Source organism: Tupaia chinensis, unplaced genomic scaffold (assembly GCF_000334495.1).
Source record: "Tupaia chinensis unplaced genomic scaffold, TupChi_1.0 Scaffold000325_1, whole genome shotgun sequence".
NCBI classification, from domain to species: Eukaryota; Metazoa; Chordata; class Mammalia; order Scandentia; family Tupaiidae; genus Tupaia; species Tupaia belangeri.
In genome coordinates, this window is record NW_006159819.1 from 369,996 (window position 1) to 383,078 (window position 13,083).

The following is a 13,083-nucleotide window of genomic DNA, read 5'->3' on the forward strand; positions in this document are numbered from 1 at the left end:
CCCAGTTTTTTCCACATTTAGTCCATCAGTTGTGATTAGAATGCTTAAAAATACTTAACCAATTGAAACAATGCTTATAGGACCTTTATATAAAGTTTTTTTGTGACAGCTATGTATATTAAAAATTAACTTGAGTCCAACAGATGGTGTAGCGGTTTCATTGCTGGACTCCCACGCGGCTTATCGCAGTTTTAGTCTTGGATCTGGTGGGTTGAAAATCATGCTGGATGCGTGTGCATGCATGCTCAAGACTACAGGAGGAGAATGGAGAAGAGATTGCAGCATAGCCATCCCCCTTGAGGTGTGATTTCTCACTTTCCCTTTCACTGTGCCCGTCTGTCTGTCTGTCTGTCTGTCTGTCTCTCTCTCTCTCTCCTTGGTGAATGCAAAACCTCAAAAACAAAATGTAAAATAATTAACTAAAATGTTAAAATTATGTCACATCCAATTAATAATCCACAGAATTTCTTTTAAATAATTCATGGACACCAGCAGTTGGTGTAATGGTTACATTGCTGAACTTCCACACAGTCGACTGCAGTTTGAATCCTGAACCTGGTGGCTTAAAACTCATGTCAGGTGAGTATGCGTGCGTGCCCAAGATCCCAGGAGGAGAATGGAGGAGAAGGGATTGCTGTGTGACCATTTCCACTGGGGGGGGGTAATTTCTTGCTTTCTGTCTCTTTGTCTCTCTGTCTCTCTGGCAAGAGCATGTGCCCTATAGCGAAACTCTCTCTTAAAAATAAATATATAAATATATAAATAAATGAATATGTGTATGCAAATCGAAAGAAAGCTTTTATTGTATATAATGAAACAGTGTAAGATATTTCTTTTTCTGACCTCCCTTTTTTTCTCTCTTGTTAGAGATCATTAGAGGGCATAGAATTCAAATATCTTATACACCTAAATGAATGAATTTATTTAAAATAAATGGAGATTAACTCATACACATTGTTCTGCAGCAGCTTTCAGTTACTCATATAATGGAGACATTTTCCTAAATACATTTGGATCTCATTCACTTCTAAAATTCCTACGATATCACATGTTATAGAAATACCATAATTCAATTCATTTTTCTCTAAACATCTTTCCAAACATGGAAATAATTCAATAAATATTCACACATATATACATATATATGTTCACACACATGTGTTTACGTATGTATTGGGTCATTTGAAATGTCATGATGTATATTTTGCATAGAAAAATAAGTCGTGACTTTTCCAACCACCCAATATCTAGTCATAACTATGCAAACTTTTTTCTTCATATATTAATAGAAATTGAGTTACAGTATAAAAGGTTGTCCTGTTCATTTTTGATCAATGTTGTAATTTATATGACAATATTGCTAGCTCAAACTTCTGTAAATAGCACTTAAATACCTGTTGCCCATGGTATATTATCAAAGTCATAATAAATTAAAAATTATAAATCAATAGTTTCATTATTTAAAATCACAAGTTTTTACTTTGAATTATTTATTTTTAGTTCATATTTGATTTTGTTTTTCTACAAAAATAAATTATTGACTTTTTTGCTGAATAGATTTGAGTTTATTTCAAGCAATTTTTTTATGTTATTCTGTTATATCATTTTATATGTAATCATAGCTGAGCTTATTCCTGTCCTTATTTTCTGACTGCTTTTATTATAGTACTTCACTTGTTTAATTATTGAAAGATTGTAGAATATTTTGATGTTACAAAGAACAAGTATTTCATTGCTTTTGACATTGATTGTAGAATATTTTGATGTTACAAAGAACATATTTGATAATAGATAATAATTCTTATTATCCTCAGATAATAATTCTGAGGACAAACTAAGCTGTTTTTCTGAAAGACATTTGCATAAGAATGATCAATATGAATTGGTACTCCCTAAGATATGTCTTTAACTTTTGTAATGTTTATAGCTAACTTCACAGAATTATTAAAGTATCACTTAAAATTATCTTAGGCTTTTTAAGTGAAATTGTCTCTGTCAAACTTCTCTTAAAAATACCCTGTTCTCCCTTTTCCTTCATGATCCCCTATACCGTCAAATGCCACCATCCTTCACTCAATTCAAAGGTACTCAGAAATGTCACAGAGGAAAGCACTGATTTGGAATAAAGATCTAAGTTCAGGCTGTCATCATCATCTACCTATTAATTTTTGGATAATTATTTCAGAGTCTTCTTTCTTTGTTTAAAATAGAAACTGCACCTTTCCTTTCTGCTTGCCTTCCACAAACGCCTGCCATTTGAAGAGTGTAGCTGGATGGTGCTCCCAGAGGTAACATGTGAGAGAACTTTATAACCGGCAAACTATTACCAGGGAATTATTCTACGTAAACCCATCCTTCAATCTATCCAGCCTCCACTGCTATGCTTAGGGTCTAGAACAGTGAAACAAACAAATCCTTCATGACAAATTCACTTGCTTTATATATACAGGCCACAATCTTGGACTTCTGTGGATTAGTTTTTTTTTTTAAAGAATTATTTACTCAGTTTTATTTATAATTCTTTTTTTAAAATTATTTTATTTAACTTTATTTTTTATTATTATCATTATTACTTTCCAGTTTGATCAGAGAGACACAGAGAGAGAGAGAGGAAGTGAGAAAGCAAGCCACCAGGTCCGAGACTTGAACCGTGGTCGGCCATGTGGGAGTCCAGCGCCCTTCACCACCATGCCACTTGCCGGCCCCTTATTTATAATTCTTATTATCATCTTTAATTTGACCAGACCGCGATGGAAAAATATATAGAAAGAGAAAGAGACAGAGAGAATGTGAGAAAGCAAGCCACCAGGTTTAGGACTTAAACCATGGTCGGCAATGTGAGAATACAATGTCCCAGCTATCATGCCACTTGCCAGACCCACTGTTGATTAGTTTTCATAGTATTAGAAAGAATAACAAATTCATCACATTTTCCATTAGATAGTAGAACCAAAGTCTGCTTTTATTCCCTCCAGATTCTATATTAAACGTCTTCTAAGAAATGTTTATCCTGTATGCAAAAGTCCTTTAACTTTAGGACCCTATGCATTGTTTCAAAATTTGAAAGTGAATGAAGGGCCAGCATGTGATGTGGCACTTAAGAACCTGGATTCTCATGGTTGACTGTGCTATTTCAGTCCTGGACTGACAGTTTGAGAGCTGTGATGAGCACTGTATGTTGGTCCCCAAAATCCCAAGAGGAAAGTCGAGGAGAAGGGATTGCAGTGTGGCATTCCACCTGGAGAAGGGTGATTTTTCACTTCCATTTCTCTCTCTCTCTCAGTATACCAAAATAAAAGTAGTATGATTCCAAGAAAATCTAATCTTGCAAATATAGTAATTATACAAAATATGATTCATAGGTTTCTAAAATGTCCACCATAGCTCATTCCATGTTAATTTTTTTTAAATAATCACCCAGTTAGAACAGAGAAAGAGGGTATCTGATCAGCATTACTTCCTTAAATAATAATGCTTCCTATGAAGACCCAAAAAAAAGTTTAAGCAAGAATATGGAGAGGTACAAAAATATTTTCGATAATGTCTTACTTAATATCTCTGTGCCTCAGCATCCTCTCCTGTAGAATAAAGTCATTGATTAAGCTGTCTTTAAAATTTCATATCTGCTGACATTAAGATTATAAAACAGTTGGGGACTCAATCACTCCATGGTGTGGTTGTTCAGGAAGCTGGATCCCACCTGACCAGCTGAATCAGAAATCCTGGACCTATGGTTGAAAAACATGTCAGTTGCCTGTGCATGTCTGTCCAAAATCCCAAGAGGAGAGTGGAGGAGAATCTATTGCAGTGTGGCCATCCCCTCTGAGGGATCTCTCTCACTTTCCCCGACTCTCCCTTTTACTTTCTCTCTCCTAAAAAAAAAAAAAAAAAAAAAAAAAAAAAAAAAAAAAAAAAAAAAAAAAATCAATAAGCCTAGTGAGAATTTTTATCTTTTCCGAACTGACTACAATCTACAAGTGTATACACTTAGGAGTAAAAAGTATGATATGTGGAGGTATAAAGGCTAACTCAGTGATTCAGTGTTATTGATCAAATTTTTTGCATTAGACATTTACTTCAATATATCAATGTAATTATTGTATTCTATTAGATGAGACAGAATGGGTTTTAGGGTCAGTTTTACTCGATTAGAGGTAGAAAAGATGTTAATGGCCACAATACAGTCAATTTGTGAAACAAGATGATAATATGGACAAACTACTTCTCTCATGCATAATAAATGCACACATACAAATGGCTACATGAGGGATCAGCAATTGGTGTAATGGCTATGTCATTGGACTCCCATGCAGTCGATCACGTTTCAAGTCCTGGATCTGAGGGCTTAAACTTACACTCAGTGTGTGTATGTGCATGCCCAGGACTCCCATGTAGTCGATCACATTTCGAGTCCTGGATCTGAGGGCTTAAACTTACGCTCAGCGTGTGTATGTGCATGCCCAGGATCTTGTGTGAGGAGAATGAAAGAGAAGGGATGGCTGTTATTGATCAAATTTTTTGCATTAGACATTTACTTCAATATATCAATGTAATTATTGTATTCTATTAGATGAGACAGAATGGGTTTTAGGGTCAGTTTTACTCGATTAGAGGTAGAAAAGATGTTAATGGCCACAATACAGTCAATTTGTGAAACAAGATGATAATATGGACAAACTACTTCTCTCATGCATAATAAATGCACACATACAAATGGCTACATGAGGGATCAGCAATTGGTGTAATGGCTATGTCATTGGACTCCCATGCAGTCGATCACGTTTCAAGTCCTGGATCTGAGGGCTTAAACTTACACTCAGTGTGTGTATGTGCATGCCCAGGATCTTGTGAGGAGAATGAAGGAGAAGGGATGGTGGTGTGGCCTTCCCCCCGAGGGTGATTTCTCACTGTCTCTGTCTCTGTCTTTCTGGTGAGCACACACGTCCTATAGCAAAAACCTCTCCAAAAAATAAATGGCTACATGAAAAGTAAAATCATACTTTAAATAAACAATTTATGCATTCCTTAGACAAGTGTTAATTGGTACATTGTTGAACATAATTTACTAAAGTTTACATTACACTTTCTAGAAAATCAAAAAAAAAATAAGAAATAAGGTCAGTGACATTTTCACAAACTACTTGTCTGGCTTTGGAGAACTAAATTAGGAAGTCACTGTAAATATGCTTTCAAACTGTAAAATATTACATAAAAATGATTACTGTTACAAATAACATGTGTATTAGGCATTCCTTTTGCAACTACTGTTTTACCTTCCCTAAAACACATTAACATCTGAAAGTTAGGGTTTTTTAGTGAGCCATCTTCGGATCCTGCTACGAATTTGTTGTGTCTTGACGCTGTAGATGATGGGGTTCATTAAAGGTGGAAAAAGGATATAGATGTTGCCCATGAGGACATGAACCACAGGAGACAGGTGCTTCCCAAAGCGATGTACCAAGGTCAGACCGATGATTGGGATGTAGAAAACCAGGACTGCACAGATGTGAGAGACACAGGTCTGCAAGGACTTGAACCGTTCATCCCGGGATGCAATAGTCAAGACTGAATACAGGATTAAGATGTAGGAGATAAGAATAAACACAGAATCCAAAAATAGTATGCACATCACTAAGGCTAAGGTGTAGAAACTGTTGAATCGAATGTCAGAGCAGGCCAGCCGGAGCAGGTCCTGGTGCAGGCAAAAAGAATGTGAGAGGATGTGGGGACGGCAGTAAATGAAGAATTTAAGGCGGACAATGGGAGCAATAATGAGAAGGAAACTCCTTCCTAAGATGGCCACACCCAAGTTGATGATTCTGGTATTGGTGAGGATGGATGCATATCTCAGAGGATTACAGATTGCAGTAAAACGATCAAAAGCCATGGCAAGAAGGACTCCAGACTCCATGCCTGATAGACCATGAACAAAAAATGTTTGGGCAATGCAAGCATCCAGACTAATTTCCTGGCTGAGCCCCCATAGTATCCCTAACACAGTGTGCACTGTGGACAGCCCCATGCACAGGTCCGTGAGTGCCAGCATGGCCAGCAAGTAGAACATGGGCTCGTGCAGGCTTGGCTCTGTGCGGATCACATGCAATACCAGACAGTTCCCTGAAAGGATGGTCACATAGATGCAGGAGAAAGGGATTGAGAGCCAGGGGTATTCCTCTTCAAGGCCAGGGAAACCGGTAAGGAGAAAAGTGGAGTTAGTGAGTTTAGAATCAATTCGAATAGACATCGATCTATAAAGATAGAAACCTCAAAGGAAGAAACTTGTAGAACAGTCAAGTAAGATTTATATATGAAATGTCTGAAGTGACAGTTTATACTGGGAATGATTACATTAGCATTAAGTTCATCACACAGGAGACTGGTGTTGCTATGTTTTCTGAAACTGAATTTGCTGTGAAACAGAGACTAAATCACTTAATGCTTACAAAGGTCATTTGCTCGTTCTCAGATCTTTGTCCTTATCAGAGGTAGCAGTATTCTTGTCCATAACAGCATCATCACTTTGTACTTCAATACTTATAGTACAGATATGAGAGAAAACATGTTGGACTTGTGGAAGTGGAATAAGGAAGCTGGAGTTTGACAGGTGGAGAACAAAATATGCTGGCTCACTTTGACCTTCAGGCTCATTTCTTATTCACTTTGACATCCATGTTGCAGAGACTTAATGACGGAGTGTCAGTCACAGCACAGTTGTTTTTGCTAACCTTGAAAATAGATCCTACTTTCTTGTGTGACAGTAGCACTGATGTTCTAGGAGAAAAGAGATTTATATAGCTGCAAGAAGGATAGGAGTCACTGGAGCAAATCCTGGGTCCTGGGAGATGCTGAGAGTGAGTGCTGCAACCTCTAGGGCCATCATCCTTAGAGAGAATGAAGGAAAGCCCATGGGCAGTGTCTGCACTGCATATTTTTCACCAGGTTTTGGATATTCTTGTAAGTGCACATTTATAGAAATAATTCCTTTATCCAGGAAGACTGTGCATTAGGCAAAGAGTCTGATCTTTCCATTTTTTTGAAGAGCAATAGATGTATCTTACATAAGACAGTTATTATTTGTTGTTAACATGAAGCTTCATATTATTCCTCTTCAACCATAAGATGTGCCTTTGTTTTTTGAACTCACGGTTAAACAATTAGAATTCACATGCTGACAAATTAAAAAAAAATGCTTATCAGAAATAAGTTTTTGATGGGGACCAGCAGTTAGCATAATGGCTATGTCACTGGACTCCCATATAGTCAACCGTGGTTTGAGTGCTGGACCCAGTGGCTAAAACTCACGCCGGGCGCATGTGCATGCATGCCCAAGATCCCGAAACGAGAATGGAGAAGGGATTGTGGTGTGGTCATCCCCCCGGGGGGCTGATATCTCACTTTCTGTCTCTCTGTCTCTCTCTGTCTCTCTCTGTCTTTCTGGCGAGCGCACATACCCTATAGTCAAAAACCCCCTCCCCCCCCCCAAAAAAAAAAGAAATATGTTTGTGTAAGATTTATAATCTTTGTGAACGGCTTGAAATCAGATTCCCTATTTTTATAATAATAATATGCACTTTGTGCTGATAAGAATCAGCATTACAAATATCCACATGTTCTACTCTTTAATCTTGCTACCTTTCAGATCTGATGAGGGTAGCCTTTTCTGACATCTTCTTCAGCAGCGTCTATGCTTTGGCTCTGGTGATTTATACCTTTTTTTTTTTTAATTCCATGTTTCTTTTTAGTTCTACATTCTCATTCTGTATTTCATCCATGCTACTGCATCCTGAGAGGAGAGGCTCAAGTCCTTGCAGGTCTGTGGCTCCCCCGTCTGTGCAGTACTCCTTTCTACATCCCAGTCATCAGTCTGTCCATGCTGCTTTGGGAAGTATCTGTCTCCTGTGATCCGTGTCCTCGTGGGCACCATCCACATTATTTTCTCACCTCTGGTGAATGCCACACATCTACAGTAAGAAGCCCAACAGCTCTGAGGCAGGATACAGAGATGGCTCTCCTTGAAGAGGGAGTAAAACACTTTAAGTAAAGTATAGATAAGTCTCTTAGATCCAGAAAACTGTGGATAAGGCAAGGGAAATACTCCTGGGGAGTGATTTCTTGCTTTCTGTCTCTTTGTCTCTCTCTATGTTTCTGTTAAGCGCATGTGCCCTATAGCAAAAAAAAAAAAAAAAAAAGATTAAATTAAAGCTATGAGCCCAGTTTAGTAATAAGCAAATGACCGGAAAAGAAATTTCTTGGAAAAGACCTATACATGCCCAATGGGTATATAAACACATGTTCAACATCACTAACCATCAGACAGATGCAAACTATTAAAACCACAGTGACATAGCTTTCACTTCATATCTATTAGAATGGTTTCCTTCTAAAATAAGTAAATAAATAATAACGAACGTTGAGAAGGATTTGGAAGAAATGGATCTCTTGTACAGTGTAGGCTGGAACTTATATTAGTGTAGTCATTTGGGAGAATTCTTTAAAACCTTAAAATTGGAACTATGATGTGATCTTGCAGTTTTTACTTCAGGATATAGTGATGCATCCAAAGGAAATTAAATCTGTGTATCAAAGAGACATTGACCTTCCTGTGTTTATTATGGCACTATTCACAATAGCCAAGATATTGAATCAATCTAAGTGTCCATCAATAGATAAATGGGGGAACCAGCAGTTAGCGTAATGGCTATGTCGCTGGACTCCCACGTAGTCGACCGCGGTTCGTGTCCCGGACCCGGTGGCTTAAAAAACTCACGCCGGGCGCGTGTGCGTGCGTGCCCAAGATCCCGAGAGGAGAATGGAGGAGAAGGGATTGCGGCGTGACCATCCCCCCTGGGGGGTGATTTCTCGCTTTCTGTCTCTATGTATCTGTCTGTCTGGCGAGTGCATGCGCCCTACAGTGAAAATCTTTCCAAAAAAAAAAAAAATAGATAAATGGATAAAGCAAGATGGTTTTTGCATATAAAAAGATACTATTCACCCTTAAAATAGGAGAAAATCCTGTCATTTATGACAATATGGATGACCCTGGATGTTATTATGGTAAGTGAAATACAGCAGACACTGAAAGACAAATTCTGTACAGCTTCACCTATACATAGAATTTAAACTAATTAAACTCATAGAAGCAGAGACAATTGGTGGTTATCAGGAGCTTGGGGAAAATAGAGAAGGGGGAGATGTTGGTCAAAGGTACAACATTTTAGTTTGATGGAAGATCAGGTCTGGAGATCTACTATCATCACCTACTGTAAAAATTATTGTATATTTTTAAATTGCTAGGAGAACAGATTTTAAATGTTCTCACTATACACAAAATAATCTGTGTGGGCCACTGTCATGTGCAGCAGTTAAGGCCTGTGTGGGAAGCTAACGACTATGGCTAAAATCCCAGCCTAGGAAGTTTGAAATATATGCTGGTTGTGAGTGTGCATATGCCCGACATCCTGACAGGATGGAGTAATAGAGAAGATATTGTGGGGGGACCACATCCCATCATGGTATGCTTTCTTCCTCTCTTTCTGTTTCACTTGCAAGTTTAGGCACTTGCCCTTAGGCAGTATTTTAAGAAAATAAGTATATGAGGTGGTAGATATATCTATTAACATGATTTAACATCACACATTATCTGTTATCTATCTGTCATCTCTCTATCATCTACCATCTACATCTCTCTCTATCATCTATCATCAATCTATGTCTACTATCAATCTATATCTATCTATCTATCTACCATCTATCTACTTACCTCTCATCTATAAAACCTCAAATTCAACCCCTAACTATATAAAATATTAATTGAGATTTTTTTTTTTGAAAACTATTTAGTAGCTAGTGATAGTATAAGAAAATGACTATGATGTAAGCATGGGGGCAGACAAAAAAATTCTGCAAGTATAAAACAAACTGCAAAATTTTTGTTATTTTCAATCCAATTTGTGGATTTCTGTAAAATTAAGTATGTCATATTCAAAGGTAATATCAAGTGGGGAATATATTTGCAATGTCTTTGACTGTCAACATATAGGTAAAAATATCCAGGAACATTTGCAAATCAAAAAGAAAAATACATAAACTAATAGATAACAAAAGAATAAAAACAACTTATTTATAATATAAAAAAATAGATGGAGAATTCTCCAGTATATTAACAGATATTCAAACTCTTTATTGGTGTGAAAGATACAAATTAAAACAATACTGAAATACCATTTAAGCCCCATATTACATCATAAAAGAACAGAAAAATAACAATTGACAGTACATTACAAAAGAAAGAAATATCATTTATGGACAGCTGGAGGGGCAGTAGACAGGTTTAGTTATGACGAGGAGCAAGTCATGACCTAATTACTAAATATCTATACACATGAGGACCAGAAGATGGCTTAATGGTTGCACTGTTGGACTCCCACGTAGTCAACTATGGTTCAAGTCCTGGACCCAGTGGCTCAAAAGTCAGGCTGGGCCCACATGCATTCATTCTTAAAATCCCAAAAGGAGAAGGAATTGCAGCATGGCCATTCCCCCTGGGGTGTGATTTCTCACTTTCTGTCCCTCTGTCTCTCTGTGTTTCTCTGATGAGCACATGCACCCTACAGCAAAAATCTCTCAAAACAAACAAACAAACAAAGAAAACTGTACACATGTGCGTATAAGAGAATCTAATGGAAGTTATCCTGGAATAAGTTTGTAACATTCTCCTAGTTTAGAGACTGCTCACACTAAATTGATTTGCTTTTCTGAGACTTCTTTCTCCAGTGAATTACTTACTGGATTGTCATCTCAGACATCTCATTTGGCTGAGCACCGTGGGACAGGCTTTCAAGACTGTGGTCTCCAAAGAAGAAACACAAGAACACTCTCTGCTTACAAGCTCTGGGGCATTCCCAAGGTTGCCATGACTATTCTAAAGGGATGTGACTACTATAGTTCAGTCTTCTTGTCCCTTTAATCTTATGTCTCCCAAGAGACCCCTTAGTCCTTGAGGCAAACCTGAGGCACCTCCTAAGCAATGAAATAGCCCCATTACAAGGCAACCATAACTATCAGAGAGACCCTGACTCTTCAATGACAAACACTGTCATATTTTTAATCATCTCCACGTATGTATGTTAGTATTATGCTTCAGGGAAAAATGAGGATTTGCAGAGAAAACGAGTAAATTTTTAAATTATCATCTGAAACATATCATGATTTGTTGAACAGCATTCCAGATAAAGTTGGCAAAAGTATATGAGAAGAGAAAGTAAATGGGAAAGATTTGTGAACATGTAAACGATGCTATGCATTTTTAAGAGATATAGTGGGCATTTAAGAATGTGATTTAATAGTGAAAATGAGGAATCAAATAACACTAGAAAAGAAGCATATTTATGTATATAGTCAGGATCTCACTGTTTGTAGATGAATCTTGTGAATGGCCGCTACAGGTTGGTGTCTGGTTATTTAACTCATTTAACCCAACAATTTGGAAAGAACTTATTCTAAGAAGTCAGTTGATGTAAGCAAAGGGTACACCAGATCATTTCCCAAGATTTGGAAGCTTCCACAGTATAATACAACTTAAATATCTCGGTCATTATGAAGAGACTGTAGAGGATGTACAGAAACATCTGCTCTTCCCTCATACTTTATTGTCATGTTATTGGGTTCGACGGCCTTTTGTTGGTCACTGTCTGATGAAGAACTCCTTCCGATGAAGGAGACAAACAGAAAAAGAAACAGACAAAAAGAATATGGTAAGAGCTATTCTAGAAACATAGCTTTAATGACTGCTTGACTGATGTACAGAGTAAACAGAGTAAAAAGAGGTGAAGATAATTTTGAGGTTTCATGTGTTCCTGGCTCGGTGGGTGTTGTTACCATCAAATACAGCACAATCGGGTGGAAGAGAATGGAAGAACTTACTAAATTTAATTGGGGTACTTATGTGAGTTGTTAAATTCATATAAAATTTGTGGTGCATTTAAAGCAGACTGTATAGAAAATGTTATGCTATTTTGGTAGAGTTGTTTGCTGTGACAGATTCCAGGCCAGGAACTTTGCTCACCACCCAAGAAGTAAGCAAAATGTCAAAGCCCAGACTGTGAGAAGGAAGATGGTATTTATTTGGTTTGGAAATAGATGGAACAAGTGCCAACAGATGGCTAGAAAAGACTGGGCAGGTATTCCAACTGCTCTAGCAGTCCATGTGCTGAAGGCAATGTTAAGAATGACATTATGTAAACAAATGCAGTTCTCAGAATTTCATTCAAAAGAAACGTAGAAGACAGAGAAGACTTTCTAGGAGAGAGGAGTAATTACAAAAGCAGACCACACTTTTGGGAGTTTTCTCTGCAAATCCCTATACAAATTAGACATCTTGACATCTTTAAAGTAAATTTATTAGAAACTAAACGATCATTTAAAAATATTTACACAGGTTTATGAAGGGCAATTATGCTTGTTTGTGTCTTAAGCACTGCTCCCTGGATAAAAAAATTCTATATATGTAATCTAGATGGGTTAATTTGCTTCTTGCACCATCATTCTCTGTTTAACCCGATTATCTATCAGTTCTAATCAGTCCCTTGTATGTCTGAATCTCCCAGAAACAAAAGACTGGAATCTGACAAACCACTTTTCTAATGTATAACAGTCTTTTAAGAATTTACTTATATCAAAAATTTTTTAAGTATGTAAAACGCACATCTTGAAAGTTTAATATTGTAGATATTGTTATAAGTTCTTTTCTCTGTCTGGGTGTATCACTTATCTGTTATATCGTATTTCTGCTCTCCTAGTTTTTATATTCTGTTGGAAGCTTAAGCTCTGCATTTTTGTGAAATACTTTAAGATTCATTGACATTTTTCAGTTCTTTAGTAGGAAACATTTAGGATAATCACCCATATAGCATGTATTTAATGGTGGAATGCAGATACTATAATCAGAAAAGTTTGTTCCCGTAGAGGTGTAACTGGAATTTCTCAACAAAGAACCATTCAGATTAGGATTTATCTATATATCTTATTTATATCAGTAAGTATCAGGACCAGAAATTGAGATACTGGGAACAACTTTATATATAT

General features: G+C 37.0%; 1 protein-coding gene across 1 annotated transcript; it reads right to left on the reverse strand.

The window, feature by feature from the left end:
* Window positions 1-5,302: 5,302 nt before the first annotated feature.
* Window positions 5,303-6,244, reverse strand: LOC102480268 (olfactory receptor 51V1). The gene has a single exon (XM_006151734.1). It carries the CDS (start codon window positions 6,242-6,244, stop codon window positions 5,303-5,305), a length of 942 nt encoding a protein of 313 aa, XP_006151796.1.
* Window positions 6,245-13,083: the final 6,839 nt, after the last annotated feature.

Excerpts from the sequence above, each read along its gene's own strand:
- LOC102480268 (XM_006151734.1), bottom strand. The coding sequence starts at position 6,244 with ATGTCTATTCGAATTGATTCTAAACTCACTAACTCCACTTTTCTCCTT.